General features: G+C 43.6%; 1 protein-coding gene across 1 annotated transcript in view; it reads right to left on the bottom strand.

Moving 5' to 3' along the window:
- Positions 1-8,340, bottom strand: part of LOC311225856 (desmocollin 2-like protein) — a gene marked incomplete at its 5' end in the record, with an annotated part of 135,122 nt that extends 126,782 nt beyond the window's left edge. The window contains 2 exons of the mRNA XM_084311248.1: positions 7,866-7,964; positions 8,278-8,340. Of these exons, the coding sequence (XP_084167374.1) occupies positions 7,866-7,964; positions 8,278-8,340 (162 nt within the window). The remainder of the gene's footprint in view (positions 1-7,865; positions 7,965-8,277) is intronic.
- Positions 8,341-21,719: the final 13,379 nt, after the last annotated feature.

Genomic DNA, 21,719 nt, shown 5'->3' with positions numbered 1-21,719 from the left:
TATGTTGTAGTATTCTCTCTCTCTCTGCTCATGCTTTATGTCAGGGGTCAGCAATTAAGTTTGGCCTCAGGCCACATTTTTTCCAAGTAATAGTATGTATGGCGGCGGGCCAGAAACAAAAACAATGGCTAATTTAATATATTGATAGTGAAAACATTTTAACTCTGTGACAGACCACCTTATAACTAAGACATACATTTGTGGCAGAGGCAGAGAATGGACAAAATAAACGAGCTGCATAGGTGGCATAATAAACTGTAAAAGACATACACATTTGCACTGAACATTATACCTTTGTCTTTTTGCCATTTTATTATAAAACCAGAGACAAGCGCCTCTCTCTTACATTACGCGCAACCAATGCGTCTATCTGACGGCCCTTTCTGTGGACTATTGAGAAACAATAGGCATTTTCCATTGGTTCTCCCAGTCCATGTGACCATTTCTAGCATTTCCATTGGCTGCTATAGTGACCGGCTTTAGAGACAAATCTATTTTTTTATTTAGTTAATTAATACATTTCTCGTTGTCATTTCTTATATACCTAATGTAGTGCATCTTCTTGAAGCGGATTCAGCTTTTTTTGCTCTGATTTGACTTCAGTTTAATTGCATTGTTACTGTTCACATGTGTGGTTCCGTCACAGTCATATAAGTAAAGATAAAGTTTGAATGAATGACTGAACTGGTGTTATAAATACACACCACACTGCTTGTTTGTTATTTCAGCACCAGGCGCTGTCCACCGACTTTTTTCATGTTGAGCCAGTGCTACATTGCACCTCGCTGCCATATGTTATTCACTCTCAACATGGATAAAACAAAGGATAATAAGCATTATTTAGGTGGTGGTAGTTTCTCTTTTTGGACATTATAGCTAACATATAGCATAGCCTAGTTGGTCCGATATATTAAAAAAATAAATAGAAAATGTTAAATCATTTTCAGGGGCCAGATATTATTGCTGGCGGGCCAATTTCGGCCCTCGGGCTGCCTATTGCCAACCACTGCTTTAGGTGTTAGTGGAGGTATGTTGTAGTATTCTCTCTCTGCTCATGCTTTAGGTGTTAGTGGAGGTATGTTGTAGTATTCTCTCTCTGCTCATGCTTTAGGTGTTAGTGGAGGTATGTTGTAGTATTCTCTCTCTGCTCATGCTTTAGGTGTTAGTTGAGGTATGTTGTAGTCTTCTCTCTCTGCTCATGCTTTAGGTGTTAGTGGAGGTATGTTGTAGTATTCTCTCTCTGCTCATGCTTTAGGTGTTAGTTGAGGTATGTTGTAGTCTTCTCTCTCTGCTCATGCTTTAGGTGTTAGTGGAGGTATGTTGTAGTATTCTCTCTCTGCTCATGCTTTAGGTGTTAGTGGAGGTATGTTGTAGTATTCTCTCTCTGCTCATGCTTTAGGTGTTAGTGGAGGTATGTTGTAGTCTTCTCTCTCTGCTCATGCTTTAGGTGTTAGTGGAGGTATGTTGTAGTATTCTCTCTCTGCTCATGCTTTAGGTGTTAGTGGAGGTATGTTGTAGTATTCTCTCTCTGCTCATGCTTTAGGTGTTAGTGGAGGTATGTTGGAGCATTCTCTCTCTGCTCATGCTTTCGGTGTTAGTGGAGGTATGTTGGAGCATTCTCTCTCTGCTCATGCTTTAGGCGTGTCCGTTGCCGCTACAACAGCTGGGCCCATAGGTACATGCATAAGACTTATTGTTTGTTTCAAACATTATGTTTGTGAACATGGACTTTACCTCTTTGTGTTTTCACTTGTAATACTGTAGGTATCTGTAGGCTGTTGCGTGCAGCCCTGTGCTGGTTTCCACTTGGCCGAGGTATAGAGTTCCTGACCGTGCTGTAGACTGCACCGCAGGGTTGAGTGAGGCAACTGACAGGTATTCAGTGTGTTACAGTGCTGTAGGATTGCCCTTACGGCATGTGAGGTAATGGTAATGTTTGTAGTTATTTAATTTTAATTGTTTCCGGATGTGTCTGTTCTGGCTTTAGGCCTGGGAAAACTATAGCTGCTGTTTTGCTTCCTGCTAAACGTATCATACAAGCTCTCTTTAATGACTCATTTAGCCTCCTAACCTTTAGTGTTAGTTCCTGTGGATAGGTTTACATTGCTATCTACCAGTGTTGCATGTCACACCAGCTGTCATGTGGCCATAGATAATTAAGGGTTAAATAGGCTATGAATGGTGCATTGTGAATTTCAGTAATACGTACATCTTGTGTTAGTGTACCTTTGATAAACCAACTGGTCCTTTTCTACTACCCTTTTTCTATTTACTAGGCTCTAATCATAATGTGTACCAGTATATGTAAGGTGAGGGGGGGGGGTAGTCTTGTTAGTGGCCCTGCCCATCACTGTTTACATGCGTGAGTGTGATCATGTTAATTGCATTGGGATCACGCTTTCCCCACTAATTTGCTGTTTCAGAGTGATATTTTGCTGTGTTTCAGAGTGTTTTATACACCTGGTGTGGTGAGAGAATTGCACAAGCAGATAGCTGAGCTGATCGAGCTGCTCTCGTGATGGAAAACTTGAATAAGAAATATTCCCCCCCGACACTATTTAGCAAGTTGCGTTTTTTGCTCAGATTCAAGATTCAAGATATTTATTTGTCATATGCACAGTTAAACAGACAGTTACACCATACAATGAAAATCGTACTTTGCTAGTTCACCCTCCCTTCATACAAAATCACATAATCACAAAATAAAGACACTAGACTTTGAATATTAAGAAAATGTTTAATGCTAAAATAAAGAAGTTAAATAAAGTAGAAAAATAACGCACGAGTGACAGAGTAACAGTGTTGCACATTCAGTTCACACTTCATAGTGTGGTGGTAGAAAGGATGTCTGTGCACTATGTATTGTTGCAAGAGCAGAACCATCCTAGACCATTTTGATTGATATGAGAACTACAAACAACCCAGACAGTTTTTTGTTTTCATCCACCAACAAGTTATACATATATATATATTTTCTTTTCGCCTCCTCATGCCAATCTCAGCAAGATGCCCCCTGTGCGGCTGCCCATGTTGCCCATGCCTAAGTCCACCACTGATCCCAGATAGTTTTTAATGGGTTCTGCCAGACAACTCTCCTGCGCAGTGCTCACATTGTGTGGAGAGAGGTATGGTTATGTGAGACTAAAATAGACTAGCAGGGAAATACATAGAAGTGAATGACATTCTAAAAATGTTGTTGATTGATTAGATTAGCTTCAAATGTATTATAAAGTTAAAGTTAAAGTTTTAATATAAGGTCCTCTTTAGCTTTCAAATACATAACAGCATAACACAGAAAACATCCACTTGGAATCAGAAACCCCCCTCTACTTGGTATCACCCATGCCAACACTGATGATGTCACCACACTCAAGGTACACCAAACTGTCGAAGTGGCCCCCCTCCCCAACCAGTGTTCCCGCGGCTGGTGAGTTTGTCTACAGAACAAAGAAAACATGGACCTATCTTACACCTAGGAAGCTATTTGCTATGGGACTGGTAACCGACTCTCTGTGCACTTTGTGCTCTCATTGTTGCTGTGAAGTTCTGTTTATTATTATTATGGTTACTGTATTGTGTTGTCCTGTCTTTTCATGTAAAAAAAAAGAATTATAAAAAAATTTGATAAAAAATCTTAGAACATTCTCTAACAAAAATAGCAATAAAATAGTAACAAAAATTGTAACAAAACAAAATGCTAAACACGAACAAACCCAGGGTAATTATGTGTTGTGGTGTGTGATGAATGAAACAGGTAACTTACTGAACAAACATGTTAAAGTATACCAGGTATTTGTGGAGTATTCCACAAATTCCAATGACAGAGTATTCCAATGACAAACTTCATGGTGTGCTCTCACCCACATTGTCACCCCCCTTAACTCATTCAGCGCCATAAGATGTCCCCATCTCTGCCGCTTCAGGCTATCTTAAAATGGTCATTTTCACGATGTTTGTAGAGCTGTGTGTGTTCTGTATTATAGCTGTGGAGACAATGGTGTGGCTCATTTGACAGACACTACTTGTAGTCCAACATGGAAAGAAGAGTTTGTTTCTACACACTGTAGTTTGTAGTTTATTACACGCTAAACATCGCGCATTTCCAAGATAATCCAGTTTTCCATAGATTGCGAGATAAAGCACGTTATGTGCAATAAGCCCAAACCATTCTGGTTGATCCCCAAATACTCCCAAATTAAAGGGATATACCATGTACACATCGCTGCTGTCGGGACAAAACCTCATAACTCCAAAAACCCAACTTTTCAGCAGATGAAAAAAACTAACACAGATTTGAGGGTGAATAGAGTTAGGAGGTTTAGACAGATGATCGGTTTAATGCTTTCCCATTGTTTAAACTTTGTAAAACCCACACACACATATGGAGGATGATCTACGGAGTTGATTTATATAATAAATAAAAAAATTCAAAAAATGGAGTTATGAGGTTTTGTCCCGACAGCAGCGACATGTACCTTCACAAAGTCATCAAAGGGGGGGTGGGTGGGGGGGGGGGGGGTCGTTTTAACAAAAAAACATGATCATCCGGTAAAACACAAAACTGTGATCGTTAGAAAAACATGTTTCAGGTTCGGTAAAATAGACATAGAATATACCTTACCTTAGCCACAAGGTATTCCAAAAAGAATAATTTCAAGTGATCACATCACCATCGCGATTCCCAGTGTATATGTCTATACACGTTTCGATGGGAAATACGCTTCGGCAACAGAATTTCGAGGCGATCGATGTGAATCTCTGTTCAAGCAGGAGGAGGAGCCCTTACAAAATGTGTATCCACGCCAAGCCAGTGTGCGACCCATAGCATGATCTTTGGGTGAGCCGCGTCGGGGGGGGGGGGGGGGGGGGGGGGGGGGGGTGCGCGGCGCGCCTCTCAGCGAGGAGTGTTCAGGAGTCGGACTGTGTAATCGCAGACGTTACTAGTCTGTAGCCTGTAGTAGGTAGAGTAGAGTTAGAGTAGACAACTCACTTACCGTCCGGCCGTCTGGACGGGGCTTCCACAGCACATTCCATGATAAAAAAAAGTATCTATTTAGTTAGATAGAGATGATTATCTCTCAGACTCCTGACTTACTAACAATATGAAATACTCCTGGTCCCAAGCATTATTTTCTCGACTGACGAGTCACTGAGCTTGCTTCGACCACTAGGAAACGCGCCCATATTTCATATCATATTTGAAGACCCTAATAGGCTACATTTATTTGCTTGCTGCATTTACATTGGCTGCGACGAATCGATACATTGGCTGCCTGCAGTGACGCTGACGCCCACCACAGTCACCACTGTGAGTGACGTGAATCTCAAAACAATGATTTATATTTAACTAATAATAGTCCCCACGGCCACCGGAGCAGCACCAGCCGCAGGTGTAATTGCGCCTGTAGATGATCCGATTCCCGCCTCCTGCTGCTCTGTCAGCTTCACTGTCTTCGTGAAACCAAAATTGGTTAGGCTTACTTGTTTTCGTTTAGACATTTTACTGGCTGTCAAAACGATCACTGTCTGTGTCAACAAGTAACAGCCACAGCACAGGTTACATACAAAGTGGGTCAAGTTTGATGTGTGCCGTGCAGGCTGCAGCTCCGCCGCGCTCCGAATGGTAATTGCAAGAATAGCATGCATGTTGCCATATTACGTGTGAATTAGTGCGCAAATCATTAATCATACATCCAAAATAGCATACGTTTATTATTATACACGATGATGATACAGAAAATTACAGAAAAATTAGAAATGCATGGCAAAAGTAGCATTTATTTTCAGTAATTTAGAGACCCCCCAAAAAATCGCAAATCAAGTTTGCAGGGGAGCTGATGTCTGATCTAGGGGAGCTATAGCGGACCGGGCTCCCCTCGTGGATCGCACCCTGCGCCAAGCCATTCCAGTTCAAAGGTAGGCGATACTGCCACCTGGTGATATTCGGTCGGCATTGCAATTCCAACGTAGACAAATGAGCCAGGGACAGCTAGAATGATCCGTATGATGATTTAGAACAGGGATCAGAGGAAAAAGATCAAAGGATCTAAAAACGAGTTTACTTCAAGTTTCAAGTTTCAAGTTTCTTTAATAGTTGTCATACAGAAGTACAGAATACTTTTATACAAAATGCTTCTTTCTGTTACACTCCAGAGACTGTGCTAGACAAAAGATAAGTATGAAATAAAATTGTATAGCATGTACAAATAGAAGTAGAAATAGAAGTAAAAATAGAAGTCACGTACGTAGACACAGTGTTCAGTATATACATATGTAAAATGTTCAATGCAGAATAGAAGTAACTGAGTTACCATACAATATACAATATACTATGCAAAATACTAATATACAATACTATATAGTGCAAAGCAGAAATGGGATGAGGTACAATTTAGGTACAATTTACAGTAAGGTGTACTGATGTATGGGTTGTAGTGCAAATCCTTTACCAATAAATATAAAGTGTGTTTAGGTGTTCTAAAGTGTGGAGAGTGGGTGCTGCATTGTGTTGTTTGTTTAAAGTGAATATGTGCGTGTGGATGTGTGTGTTGTGAGTGCATTTGATGGTTGTTGCATAGTGTTATTGTTCGTTGAGCAACCTGATGGCCTGGGGATAGAAGCTTCTTCTGAGTCTTTCTGTGCTTGCCATGAGACTCCGGTATCGCTTGCCTGACCGCAGCAGTTCAAAGAGGCAGTTGTTTGGGTGGCTGGAGTCCTTGATAATTCTCTTAGCCTTACCCCTGCACCGCTTGTTGTAAATGTTCTGGAGAGTGGGAATCCCCCCTCCAATTGTGCGTTCGGCTGAACGTGCCACTCTCTGTAGTCTGCTTCGGTCTTGTGCGGTGCTATTCCCAAACCAGGAGGTGATATTGCCAGTCAGGATGCTCTCTATTGTACATGAGTAGAAGTTCTTAAGGATCTTCTGACTGACTTGGAACTTCCTTAGGCGCCTGAGGCAGTAAAGGTGTTGTCGTGCCTTCTTCACAACACTGTCAATGTGTGTGGTCCATGTCAAGTCCTCGGATATGGGGGCTCCGAGGTACTTAAAACTGTTCACTCTCTCAACCGGTGTCCCGTCGATGCTGAGGGGGCTGTAGTCCCTGACCCCGACCTCCTAAAGTCCACAATCATCTCCTTTGTTTTGCTGACGTTCAGGGAGAGGCTGTTCTCCTGGCACCATCCCGCCAGGACCTTGACCTCTTCCAGGTAGGCCCTCTCGTCGTTTGCAGAGATCAGGCCCACCACTACTGTGTCGTCAGCAAATTTGATGATTGTGTTGTTATACTTGTTATTGGCGCTGAATGTGTTAAGACCATTACTCCTCAGAGGAACGGGACAAAAAGTCAGCAATGACATTCATGTGTCCTGGTCTGTATAGGATCTGAATATGATAGGACTGAAGAGACAGGTACCATCTGGTAATTCTTGCGTTAGTGTCTTTCATTCTGTGAATCCTTTGTAAAGCATGGTGATCAGTTTCTATGAGATACTACTTCAAAGTGTCCAAAGCCCATTTCACTGCCATTGCCTCTTTTTCCACAGTAGAGTACCATACTTCCCTTGGGAAGAGCTTCTGACTGATGTATGGCTGGGCATGATGTATGATGTATGGCTGGCAACTGGTCCTTGCCTTCTGCCTGCAGCAGCACAGCCCAAAGACCCACCCCGGACGCATTATGTCTGTACAGTGAAAGGATGGTCAAAATCTGGACATAGCAAAGGCAACAAAACATTTAATTTTAAAATAATTAAAAGCAACCCTACATTCTGGTGTCCATCTAACCTTTGCAGGACTGGACTTATGAGTCAAATCACTGAGAACTGCTGAAGAGAGGAGAAATTGGGGATACATCTGCGATACCCACCTGGGGATGGATGACACTACCTCCAATGACATATCCAAGATATTGGACCTCTGCCTCGGCAATGTGGCAATTCTTCACACTGATGACCAGCCCTGCACTCTGGATGGAGAACATCAGAGAAATGCTGAACATGCTCTTCCCATGTCTCACTGAAGATCACAATATCATCAATGTATGCTGCAGTGTAGTCATTTGCTCCTCTCAGCACTTCACCAACTAACCCCAGAAAGGTTGCTGGGGCTCCATGCAATCCACCCATTCTTTCAGTAGGTTGACATGAAACACCTGGTGCTTTTTGTCAGGTACAGTTCATAGGTCACAGGACCCATGCTCTTGGTGATGTTGTATGGTCCCTGACACTTAGCCAAAGGGTTAAGGGTTACGCTCCTTGATCCAAGCGCAGAGCTCAAACCTGCAGTTCCTTGGGGGTTTCCTCGTACTTGACCACACTAGTGTGGAACCTCACACGATACATCTATGAGCTGATTTCAAACTTGTGCAATACAGCGCTCTTTACCATAGAGTAGTCCATGGTCTATTCAATGTCCATAGCAACATAAGCAGCTCAGGCTTTACCAGTGAGCAGTGGAGCAAGATGCATGGCCCACTCTTCTCGACATGCATTGCATGTGCAATTCTTTCGAAAGTAGTCAAATAGAGTTCAAGTGTGGGGTGACAGTGGCTTGGGAGGTAGAGCAGTCGTCTGGTAATCTGGAGGTTGCCGGGTTGATCCCCGCTCCTCCCGAGCAGCGTGTCGAAGTGTCCTTGAGCAAGACACTTAACCCCTAATTGCTCCCGATGAGCAGGTTGGTACCCTGCATGGTTGCCTCCACCGTCGGTGTGTGAATGTGTGAATGAATGGGTAAAATGTGAGGAACAAATTGTAAAGCGCTTTGGATAAAAGCTGTTATATAAATGCAGCCATTTATGGATCAGGATCTGGACCAGCTCTAACCTGAGAAGTTGGAACCCTTGGCTAATTCGCAACAGCCCTGTGATGTGCTGGACGTGTTCCAACATGAATGGATTAACACTTTTTTGTCTCGTGACCCCATTTCTCTTGCCTGTTTTAATGTTTCCTGACTCGCTGGGCCAGAACTCCCACCATGGGACTCAACTAACTACAAGCAAGTATTCCATACAACTTAACCTCTTAACCCCTTAAGCACGAGCGGTCCGGTACCGGTACAAGATTGATATCACGCCATAGATAGTTGAAATAGAGTAAAGACCCTAACCCTGTCAAAACAGCAGTCAAAGTGTATATTTTCAGCACCAGGTTTGTTTACTAATGTTTTAGTGTTATATGAATACATAGTTTATAGAAATCTCAGCACATTGATACGGAAACCGGCATCTGGTCATGGCGCAAACCTAACTTGAGTGTAGTCTTTTAAAAGAAGAGACCCAGGGCTTTCGATGGGCTTTTGAATTTCATAAAACTACACTTCCCAGGTCACACCAGCCCCTGTCAATCATCTGACTTCCAGCGTGAACCTTTTTTTATAATCTATTTACGTAATTTTCAGGATCATATCTCACGGGTCGAACAAACCTGAACGTTATTGCCATAAACTAGAATGTACTGTAGTTAGTTCCTTTACCTTTCTGTGAACGTCTAGCAAAAAAACGCATTGCAATCTGATAAAAAATTAAGGAGATATTTACATTATAAAAAAGTAACTGTACAGGCGGCTGGGTGGCGTAGCGGAGATTGCGCTCGTCACCAATGTTAGAGACTCCGGTCTCGAATCCCGGTGTCAGCATAGCCATCGGCTTGGGCCAGTCGTCATACTATCTCATTTGGCAGAGGTAGCGGGTGGAAGTCGATGGGTGGGGATTGGACGTTGTGGACAGCGACTCCTACAGGTCGGTTGGGTGACGCCTGCACAGCAGAGACAGGAAGTATCGGGGGCAGCGTGAGCCTCCCACGCGTTACTCCTCGACACTGAGAGTCCGCGCTGTCTGGTGAAAAGATGTGACAGGCTGCCTCCTCGTGTACCGGAGGGGACACGTGATGCAAGGCTTCTATCCTCACTACAACCGACCAGTGGGGGGCATAGTCTAGCAACGTTCAAGATAGGGGAGGGGATAATTGGCAATACGAAATTGGGATGGGGAGAAAAAATAGGAGAAAAAGTGGATAAATAAATTTTTTTAAAGTAACTGTACTTACAGTAGATTTCATTCACAGTTTTTGCTGCCCTGATATTGTATATTTAAATTTCAAATAGCATTTGTCCGGATGACAAAATTCAATACTGTATCTACAAAAACCCCTGTAAATCATCTGCCGTTTATTCATTTGCTCAGATTCTCTCTACACCTGATCTAAAAAAAATTCAATGTTAGCATGGTGTTATTCACTGTCAAATATGAAAAATTTAAAGATTGATATTCTCCTTTGGTTCATTGCAATTTACTCAGGCCTAGTAACAGACACAGTAGGCCTATTCCTGACACTGGGAATACATTCCCTGAGATCCATAGATGTCCCTAGATACCAAGAACATGCAAATGGACCTTGTAGAAGTGGAGCAATCTTCAGTTAAGAGGTTAAGCCCTAGCCATATTTTCAGAAAATTCACCTAAACATACATACTTAAGTACAGTAAATGGAAGATTGCTCCACGTCTACAAGGTCCTTTGACGGTGTAGACACCATGCTAACATTAACCAGATGCGAGCTCATTCAGCACCTTCTTGAGATCAAGTGTACAAAAAAATCGAAGCGAATGAATAAAGGGCATATGACTTGGGGACAGATGGTGCCCCGCATTGTCGGCCTGACCCCCGCCTACCTGCCGTTCATGCAGGTAGAGGAGTGCAGTAAACGTTTCTCCCGGTACATTCTGAAGAGCACACCGCTGTATGTTGGAGAACCAGCGGTCTTCCGCTCCTCCTCACTCGAGTGAGAGCAAAGCCGTGCGAGGGGGGCGGCACCTCGGCACAGCTCAGCCCTGTGTGAGACGCGAGCAGGAAGGAGGAGATGGGAGTCCTTCCAATCGGAATATGTTGTTTCTTTACACATATGTTGGATTATGAATATGTCTTTATAGCTACAAATGAATGACTAATTCGGTCAGAAAGCAGTAACACAACAGTTGCAATGTTGTGTTACTGCTTCTCGGCATAAGCCCCAATAAGACCGTCACCAGAGCTCAGCGATGCCGCTCGCGTGAGCATATTCTCCCCGCTGGTGATCGCAGCACGGAGGGTCACGGACCAGCCTGGCAGCATAGCTATAAAGACATATTCATAATCCAACATATGTGTAAAGAAACAACATATTCCAGCCTGGCAGCATAGCTATAAAGACATATTCATAATCCAACATATGTGTAAAGAAACAACATATTCCGATTGGAAGGACTCCCATCTCCTCCTTCCTGCTCGCGTCTCACACAGGGCTGAGCTGTGCCGAGGTGCCGCCCCCCTCGCACGGCTTTGCTCTCACTTGAGTGAGGAGGAGCGGAAGACCGCTGGTTCTCCAACATACAGCGGTGTGCTCTTCAGAATGTACCGGGAGAAACGTTTATTGTACCCCACAGACATAATAAGCATATAAGCCGTGCTTACTAACGTTATTTCTGACCGAATTAGTCATTCATTTGTCTAGCACAGTCTCTAACAGTGTAACAGTAAGAAGCATTTTGGATAAAAGTATTCTGTACTTCTGTATGACAACAATGTATGGTTGCCTTTCAAATGTTAAATGATAAATGATTAAATGATACACAGCGAAATCTATGCTCTCTCATCCTGCTTTCGCCAACGCGACAATATTATTAAACAGCAGCGATGTGAAAGGCGAAGTGAACTCCAGCAGTAGCGCGCTTGCCGCGGGGATGTGCCATGCGCGTCACGTGGCCGTCACGGCCAATCAGGCCAACCCCGGAAATCAAATCCGTTGCGGAAGTGGTACACGCGCCCTGGCTACCCTGACTCAGCGACACCTGTGGCTGGAGCAGGCATCGCTGGATGAGCGGAGGAGACTACCCCTCCTCCTGGCCCCTCTCTCCGACGGTGGGCTCTTCGGCTCCACCATCAACGAGGTGACGGTTGCCTGTAAGGAGATGGAGGAGCAACGGTCTGTCCTTGTCCAACACTTCCCCCGACCCGGCTCCACGGCGACCAGGCCGTAGGGCTACAGCCAGCGCAGCCGCCGCCGCCAGCGCCAGCAAGAAGGCTCGCCACCGAGGGGGAGAGCCCTGACAGCGTACCTCGGCCTGGTACCAGCTACCCTGGTAGAGATGACGGCTCTGTACCCCCTCTCCGGCTGTCAGGTTTGATGTTTAACACCATATTATTTTCTGCCCCCCCCCCCCCTCAAAATACTATATTAAATAAAAAGTCCCTCTTTGGAGTGTGACGCTTTTTGTTATAACAAACGTGTGATTATTCACTGTATTTTGGGTATGCGTACGAATTAAGTGATGAGGGCCCGTTGTCTTTTCTGTTTAAAGCAGCTAAAGTATTGTCGGGCAGCGTTTTCTTGTATATGAGGAGAGTTACGTGATTCATGTGGGAACACGTTTTGTAAACAAACTCTGAATCCATGAGTGGTGTTGCAATTTTTTTTGATCCACTTTTTCTCCTTATTTTTCAATTTTTCTCCCATCCCAATTTCGCCTTGCCAATTCTCCCTTCAATTCTCCCCTTCCCTGTCTCGAACGTTGCTAGACTATGCCTCCCACTGGTCGGCTGCAGTGAGGACCAAGCCTTGCATCACGTGTCCCCTCCGGTACACGAGGAGGCAGCTGTCGCATCTTTTCACCTGTACAGCGCGATCTCTCAGTGGCGAGGAGTAACGTGTGGGAGGCTCATGCTGCCCCCGTTACTTCCTGATTCTGCTGTACAGGCACACCAACCGACCTGTAGGAGTCGCTGTCCACAACGTCCAATCCCCACCCACCAGCTTTCCCACCCCTAACACTACCAATTGTGTTAGTATGAACGACCAGCCAAGCTGGTAGCAACGCCGAGAGCTGGGCTCGAACCCAGCATCTCCTGCGTTAGTGGCGAGCGCCTTGCTGGACGCGTCTTTTAAACAGACACGGCCTGGCCCCATGGTTAGTGGTTAGCTGCTGTGTTTTGGGTTGTGCAATGCAATAAAGTGAACACACGCTTGTACAGTATGTGCCTTTCATTTGTGACACGCCGCACAGCTGGTAGCCGCTCTGTTTTCACCTCTTACATATTTTCGTGTTTACGTGGGGTTGGTTTGGGAGGGGGGGGTGAGGATAAACCGTCCCCTTTTGGATATGGTTATATCCTTTAAAATACTGACTGTGCGGACGTGGCTCAAAACGAGCGCACCTTTTTCTCACTCGGAGTCCCTCGTGTGCTCTAGCGTCATCACGCAAGTGCGTAGGATTCCGCCCCGTCAGCTCCCTCGACGTTGCGTATCCTGCTCGTCACAGGGAGATGGGGGGGGGGATTCCCCATGCCCACACCAAACTTAGTGGGTGGGGCTGGAGTTCCCAGCCATTGTTAACGTCACAGGCTTTCACGTTTTCTTATTGGCCTGAGAGATATGTCCATGAGTTGAGGTCTGAGTTGAGGCCTGATGACTTGTCGTACAGAACTTGTAAGTAGCTTTGGATAAAAGCGTCAGCTAAATGACTCAATGTAAATGTCTGAGTGGCAGGTCTCGACTCACGTAGTCAATTGTGAGGTCTCTCCGGGATAAACCTGGCGTCTTCCCCTCTCGTGTGAGCGGAATTTGTGACGGATGGTTTTTTCCCAGGCTCCATATATAAACCCCTTGCGTCCTTCGGGACCGGGTCCCTCCTGTTTTTACCCAGACAGGGGGGAGAAACGTTCTGTGGGCTCTTTCTTGTCAGAATTCGCCCGCCACCGTACTCGGGTTTTATGAGCCTACACGCTGTTCGATATCAGCGCTTGGTCTTACGGGTGTTCTCAGGTGTTTATTTGAAACAGCCTTCGGGGCCAGCGCGCCCTGGTCTGTCCAATGGCATAAACGGCATTTCTTATGCGTTCGGCCGGGAAGGTTTTTTTTCTCTACCGAGCGCCAGCTCACTAGGCTAGCTCGAGGGCTCGCATACATTTCCAGGGGGAAATGACAGGGTAGATCAAGCATCAACAGGGGGGTTTCACGCCAGTTAGGTGGGCCACCGGGAGCTGTGTACCTATCCCTCTCTCCTTTGGAGAGGGGGCGGCAGCGTGAAAAGGCACAGGACCTGGTTGCGCCGGACCGGATCAGTTCAACCCGGTGCCCGCTGGGTCACAGATATGTTCTGTTAACCTGAAGGGCCCTGAGCATTTGCCGGACGCCACAGGGGCTGATGTCATGAATGTTGTGTGTCATAAAATGCCACTACGAGTTGAAAATGGGGGACCCCGATGTAAACAAGACAAACGTCTTCATCTGATATTTTTTTTCTTTCTCTCATTCATTTTCACCCCTCCCTCCCCGTTCGGCAGGGCGGGGGGTGTCGGGGTGCTGTTTATTATCAGTCAGCCCCTCTAAGTGCTCCTGTGTAGTTCCCGGTCCTCCAGGCACAGGTCTGGCCTTGCCCTTGTTACCTGTTGACCTGGGTTAACCCTTTTTTAAGCCTGAAATGCCTTAACTGCATTATATAGCCTGTATATACTTGCAGTTGTGTTTCCTGGTTTTTTAATGGGTTAAGGGAGCAACCTTTTCTGTTGGGATGGTTGTCTCTCCGGCATGACAATAGCGGAGTCAACTCTCTGATGGAGCCCGGGTCTGGCTCCGGCTCCTCGAGGGTATGCCCCCACATATTTCATGATATCTGCCAATTGTGTCGAACTCTTTCTCTGAACCCCGACCCTGCAGCAGGATTAATAGACCGGCGGGGTCAGGGTTCGTAGCAAGGTCAGTTTACTGGCGGAGTCTGAGTCCGTGACCCCGATCCTGCAAGGTTCGTGACCCCACGAGATTGTGACATTGTGCACGGCATGCTGAACACCCCCCCCCCCCACCCCCCCCCCCCCGCGCGCGCTCGGCGGGTAGGCCGCCGGGGTACTGTTTTTTACAGTCAGCCCCTCTAGGTGCTCCTGTGTAGTTCACAGTCCTCCGGGCGCAGGTCGAGCTTCGCTCTTGTTACCTGTCGGCCTACAGTAGATATCATTATCTGTTCTTATGCATGCCTGGTGATACTAAATCCAAATTGAACTCGGGCATTTGAAAGATAATATATGTATATAATATATATATATATATATATATATATATATATATATATATATAAATGTGCGAATTGGCTATAATAAGGTAATTTATAAGCATCATATTCCTTATTCTATAATAATATTTCTAATTGCATTGGTCCGGATGGGAGAATTCAGTACTGTATCTACAGAACCTTCGGTTTAATCATCTTCCCTTTATTAATTTCCTTTGTTTTTTTTACACATGATCTCAAGAGGGTACTGAACGAGATCAGTGGCGTTTTTTTTAAGTTTGGTCATTATTATCATGGTGTTATTCACTGTCAAAGATGCAAAGAAAAATCATAATTCATATTCTCCTTTGTTTCATCACAATTTAAGCAAGCCTAGTAATAGACACAATATTTCTGACACTGTGAATACATTCCCTGAGGTCCATAGATGTCCCTAGATACCAAGAATATGCAAATGGACTTGTAGAAGTGGAGCAATATTCCATTTACCTAGGTATATATTTTAGGCGAAAATATTCCACGGGTGGAACAGGTTAAAGTGTAAAGTGTCTAAAGTGAGTGTTATTAAGGTGAGTGTTTGTTTAAAGTGAGTGTGTCGATGTGTGTGCAATGAGTGTAGATGGATGGGTTGATGATGTTACATAGAGTCATTGAGCATCCTGATGGCCTGGGGATAGAAGCTCCTTCTGAGTCCGTGACCCCGATCCTGCAAGGTTCGTGACCCCACGAGATTGTGACATTGTGCACGGCATGCTGAACACCCCCCCCCCCCCCCCCCCCCCCCGCGCGCGCTCGGCGGGTAGGCCGCCGGGGTACTGTTTTTTACAGTCAGCCCCTCTAGGTGCTCCTGTGTAGTTCACAGTCCTCCGGGCGCAGGTCGAGCTTCGCTCTTGTTACCTGTCGGCCTACAGTAGATATCATTATCTGTTCTTATGCATGCCTGGTGATACTAAATCCAAATTGAACTCGGGCATTTGAAAGATAATATATGTATATAATATATATATATATATATATATATATATATATATATAATGTGCGAATTGGCTATAATAAGGTAATTTATAAGCATCATATTCCTTATTCTATAATAATATTTCTAATTGCATTGGTCCGGATGGGAGAATTCAGTACTGTATCTACAGAACCTTCGGTTTAATCATCTTCCCTTTATTAATTTCCTTTGTTTTTTTTACACATGATCTCAAGAGGGTACTGAACGAGATCACTGGCGTTTTTTTTAAGTTTGGTCATTATTATCATGGTGTTATTCACTGTCAAAGATGCAAAGAAAAATCATAATTCATATTCTCCTTTGTTTCATCACAATTTAAGCAAGCCTAGTAATAGACACAATATTTCTGACACTGTGAATACATTCCCTGAGGTCCATAGATGTCCCTAGATACCAAGAATATGCAAATGGACTTGTAGAAGTGGAGCAATATTCCATTTACCTAGGTATATATTTTAGGCGAAAATATTCCACGGGTGGAACAGGTTAAAGTGTAAAGTGTCTAAAGTGAGTGTTATTAAGGTGAGTGTTTGTTTAAAGTGAGTGTGTCGATGTGTGTGCAATGAGTGTAGATGGATGGGTTGATGATGTTACATAGAGTCATTGAGCATCCTGATGGCCTGGGGATAGAAGCTCCTTCTCAGTCTCTATGTACTGGCCATGAGACTCCGGTAGCGCTTGCCTGATCGCAGCAGTGCAAAGAGGCAGTTGTTTGCGAGACTAGAGTCTTTGGTTATTCTCTTAACGCTTGGTATAAATGTCCTGAGAGTGTGAAGCCCACCTCCAATTGTACGTTTGGACCACTCTCTGTAGTCTGCTGCAGATGTGTCTGGTGCTATTCCCAAACCAGGAGGTGATGTTACCAGTCAGGATGCTCTCTATTGTGCATGAGTAGAAGATCTTCTGACTCACTTTGAACTTCCTTAGGCGCCTAAGGAAGTAGAGGTGCTGCCATGCCTTCTTCACTACACTGTCAATGTGTGTGGTCCATGTCAAGTCCTCGGATATGTGGACTCTGAGGTACTTGAAACTGTTCACTCTCTCAACCGGTGCCCCGTAGATGCTGAGGGCATCCCTAGCCCCCGACCTCCTAAAATCCAGAATCTTGGAATCTTTGGTTTTGCTGACGTTCAGGGAGAGGCTGTTCTCTCGGCACCACAGCGCTAGGTTCTCTACCTCTTCCAGGTAGGCCCTCTCGTCGTTTGCAGAGATCAGGCCCAACACAGCTGTGTCGTCAGCAAACTTGATGATTGTGTTGCTGTTGTGCTTTGCCACACAGTCATGTGTGTAAAGCGAGTAGAGGAGGGGGCTCAGAACACAGCCCTGCGCACCTGTGTTGAGAGTGATGGATGAGGAGGTGCAGTTACCTGCTCTCACCACTTGGGGTCTTCCTGTCAGGAAGTCCTAGAGTCGACCCACTGGCAGAGGTCGTAGTTCAAGCCCAGGTCTCTGAGCTTGACTACGAGCTTGGAGGGGACTATGGTATTGAATGCTGAGCTAACATAATACCATCTAACATATCAGTGTCATCATTTATAACATATTTTCTCTGGGTGCGCTCAGTGTCATCTGTAACGTATTTTCCCTGGGTGCTCTCAGTGTCATCTATAACATATTTACCCTGGGTGCTCTCAGTGTCATCTATAACATATTTACCCTGGGTGCTCTCAGTGTCATCTATAACATCTTTACCCTGGGTGCTCTCAGTGTCATCTATATAATTTTTTTGATCTACTTTTTCTCCTCCTTTTTCTGTGATTTTTCTCCCCATCCCAATTTTTACCTCTCGTGCCAATTCTCCCTCCCCTGTCCTGATCGTTGCTCGCATATTCCCCCCACTGGCCGGTCGTAGGGAGGATAGAAGCCTTGCATCACATGTCCCCTCCGATACATGTGGAGGCAGCCTGTCACATCTTTTCACCTGCCAGCGCGGACTCTCATTTGGCGAGGAGTAACGTGTAGGAGGCTCACACTGCCCCCGCCATTTTCCTGACTTTGCTGTGCAGGCGCCCCAACCGACCTGTAGGAGTCGCTGTTCACAACGACCAGACTACCACCCTTCGACTTCCCACCCGCCAATTTAGTTAGTATGACGGCCGGCCCAAGCCAGAGGCAACGCCGACAGCCGGATTCGAACCCGGTGTCTCTTGCGTTGGTGACGAGCGCAATGTCTGCTGCGCCACCCAGCCGCCCTATGTCATCTATATTCTATAACATATTTACCCTGGTGCTCTCAGTGCCATCTGTAACATCTCAGTGTCACACATTTAGAAGAGACTGTGTTAGACCATAGTATGTTTGAATTAAACAGTGTAGTTTAGTTTCCCTTTAAATACATACATACATAGATAAAAAGCGGTTTGGTGCAAGTACACATTTTTCTCAGTGGGTTATAGCCATGTATTTGAATGTTTTGAATGAAACTTTTGAATGAAACTTTTTAGCACTCAATGCAAAACGTGTGTTTTGAATAACTCCAAAGACAACCAGGCAGTCTTAGATGTTTAACCTCCATGTGCAGTCACTACTTAAGAGGGACGTAGATCTATCCATGGGATAGTAGATATATCCAGAGGACAGTAGACTTATTCAGAGGACAGTATATCTATCCAGAGGACAGTAGTTCTCCCCAGAGGACAGTAGATGTATCCAGAGGACAGTAGTTCTCTCCAGAGGACAATAGATATATCCAGAGGACAGTAGATGTATCCAGAGGACAGGAGACATGTCTTGTGTGTCATCGACGATACGTCAAGTTCTTGGGAGCTTTTCAAAAGGAGATTATCTATGTGTAACCCAGGTCCAGAATGATTTCGTAACCGAGTGGATTTGAACCTGGGACCATAGGATCTACAGGCGGCCGCACTAACCAGCTGACCTAAAGGGTCAGACCTCTTAGCAGGTGCTGGTTGACTGCAACAGACTCCTCAGTAGTTGGCAAAGCCAGTCACAGCACACTATTGTAATCTACATTATTTATTCTTCCACTTTATTCCACTGCTGTTTTAGGACCCTACTCCTCCCAGAGCTTTCGCACCACACACACTTGTAAGGTGTCAAAACGACACGCCTGCTCCAACTCAAGTTGCTATTACTTTAGGAAAGTCCCACTCGGAAAGTTTCACCACATGGTTTGGGAATAATACGACTTCAAACTGGCAATTTTACACCATAGGAATGAATGAATGACAGAATGTTCAAAACTTTAAGTCACTTGTTTATGTTTATGTTTATTTAGGATCCCCATTAGCTTTTGCACTTGACAAAAGCCACTCTTCTTGGGGTCCGACACTTAAAAGAATACAACAATACTCATTGTCAACATTACATCATTATCATCATCATCATCATCATTTTATTTATTCGCACATGGCACCACCACAGTCCAACAGCACATACTCATACAATTCACAAAAAATACCATGGCCGAAAGGAACAGGAAGAAGAAAAAATCTTATATATACCTGCCCCTACACACGTACAACACACCGATAGACATATTGTGTAAAACCAAACAGAATATACCCATTTTGCAAAAAATAAATAAAAATTTAACATCAACACAACCAAATTAAATCAACATAAATAAACCCATTTTGTCTATCTATCAGTCAAACTACATATTTAGGTTAATTCATTTACACACACACACCCCCACACACACACACTTATATAATGTATTATACTTCTATATACTATCTAATTTCTATTTTATTATAATATAACTAAATCATACTATTTATTCTACACCATATTGGTACAGTATTATACAATATTTTAATATATTATTATTCTATGTTACGCTGCTATATACTATATTACTATACTCATACTGGCCTACACTACAACTCTATGCTACGTCATCCTGACACGCTAAACTGCAATATTATACTAAACTGTGCTATACTGTCTATGTATCTTTTCTTTGCACAACCTTTTGAAGTGAAATATATTATTGGAACTCTTTTCATCGTTCTGCAAAGAGTTCCATAGTTTGATACCTATAACTGAGGTGCACCTTTGTTTTAAGGTTGTTCGTGCAAATTGGTGTTTAAAATTTAATTTCCTTCTGCTGTCATCTGGACAGGGAACGAACAACCTCTGTATATTTGCTGGTAATACTCTGCATTTTGCTCTAAACAAAACTAATAAAGTCTGTATTTCAGCTAACTCTTTAAGTTTCAATAGTCTGGATTTGATAAATAATTCGTTGGTATGTTCTCTTGAATCTACATTGTGAACTATTCTTACTGCTCTCTTCTGTAATATAAATAATGGCTTTATGTTGCTTTCATACGTGTTACCCCACACTTCCACACAGTAACTCAAATATGGTAGGATGAGTGAACAATATAATATTCGCATAGAATTATAATCAAGCACATTCTTTGCCTTGTTCAAAACAAAAACACTCTTGGCTACCTTATTTTTTATGTACATTATATGTGGCTTCCATGTCAATTTCTCATCCAACATAACACCCAAAAATTTTAACTCAGATACTCTTTCAATATTAACTCCGTCAATACATAATGCCACATTGTCCTTCTTTCGATTAGTAAATATCATAAATTTCGTTTTTTTCCAAATTTAGGGATAGCTTATTGTTATCAAACCATATCTTAAGTTTACACATTTCATTTACAATGTCATCTGCTAATTTTTTAAGGTATTTTCCTGAACTGAAGAAATTTGTATCGTCAGCAAATAAAACAAATTGCAATATGTTTGACACTTCACATATATCATTAATATATAAAATAAAAAGTTTGGGCCCCAGGACCGAACCTTGAGGGACACCACATTCAATATTCATACATTCAGATGTGTAACCAGAGAGTTGTACATATTGTTGTCTATTTTCAAGATAGCTACTTAACCAGTTCATCGCCACCCCTCTCACACCGTATGTTTGTAATTTAGAAATTAAAATGTGATGATCTATCGTATCAAATGCTTTTTTTAAGTCAATAAACACCCCTATTGTGTAATTCCTCTCATCTACTGCTGTGGTTATTTCTTCATATATATTCATTAAGGCTAAGGCTGTTGATCGATTTGCCCTGAATCCATACTGACTCTCACTCAGCAGGTTATTCTTTTCAATAAAACTATCTAATTTATGAGCAAACACTTTTTCAAGAATCTTGCATTGTGCATAAAATTCATGTGAGATTAATATAGGAAATCTCTACAATCTCCAGTAGCCAACATTTAGGTCCATGCCGGAAGTGCCGGTCAATTAGGAAATTGATACAAGCTCTTTTGGTAAATAGTAAAAGAAAGCATAATTAGGATTACAGCTTAAAGCTACGAGTTGGAGATGATTAACACAATGGCGCCCGACCACGGATATATACGTGTTTCGAATCCATGCTTAATGGACCGAAGGACGGATATATCCGTGGCAAGTTGTTTTGGCTTTTATTCCATTTTAATAACCTATTCAAGGTCGCCGAGCTGCACTGCAGATGTACCCTACTCTTTGAATTTGAGAAAATGCATTACCGGCCAGATCCTCTTCAAGTTTCTTTAATAGTTGTCATACAGAAGTACAGAATACTTTTATACAAAATGCTTCTTACTGTTACGCTCCAGAGACTGTGCAAGACAAGATAAGTATGAAATAAAATAACATAGTATAGCATGTAAATTAGAAGTAAAAAAATG

Source organism: Notolepis coatsorum (genome assembly GCF_963971535.1).
Source record: "Notolepis coatsorum genome assembly, chromosome: 3".
In the NCBI taxonomy this organism is placed as follows: domain Eukaryota; kingdom Metazoa; phylum Chordata; class Actinopteri; order Aulopiformes; family Paralepididae; genus Notolepis; species Notolepis coatsorum.
Note: the sequence above shows the minus strand (reverse complement) of the source record. Positions and strands in the feature narration are given on the sequence as shown.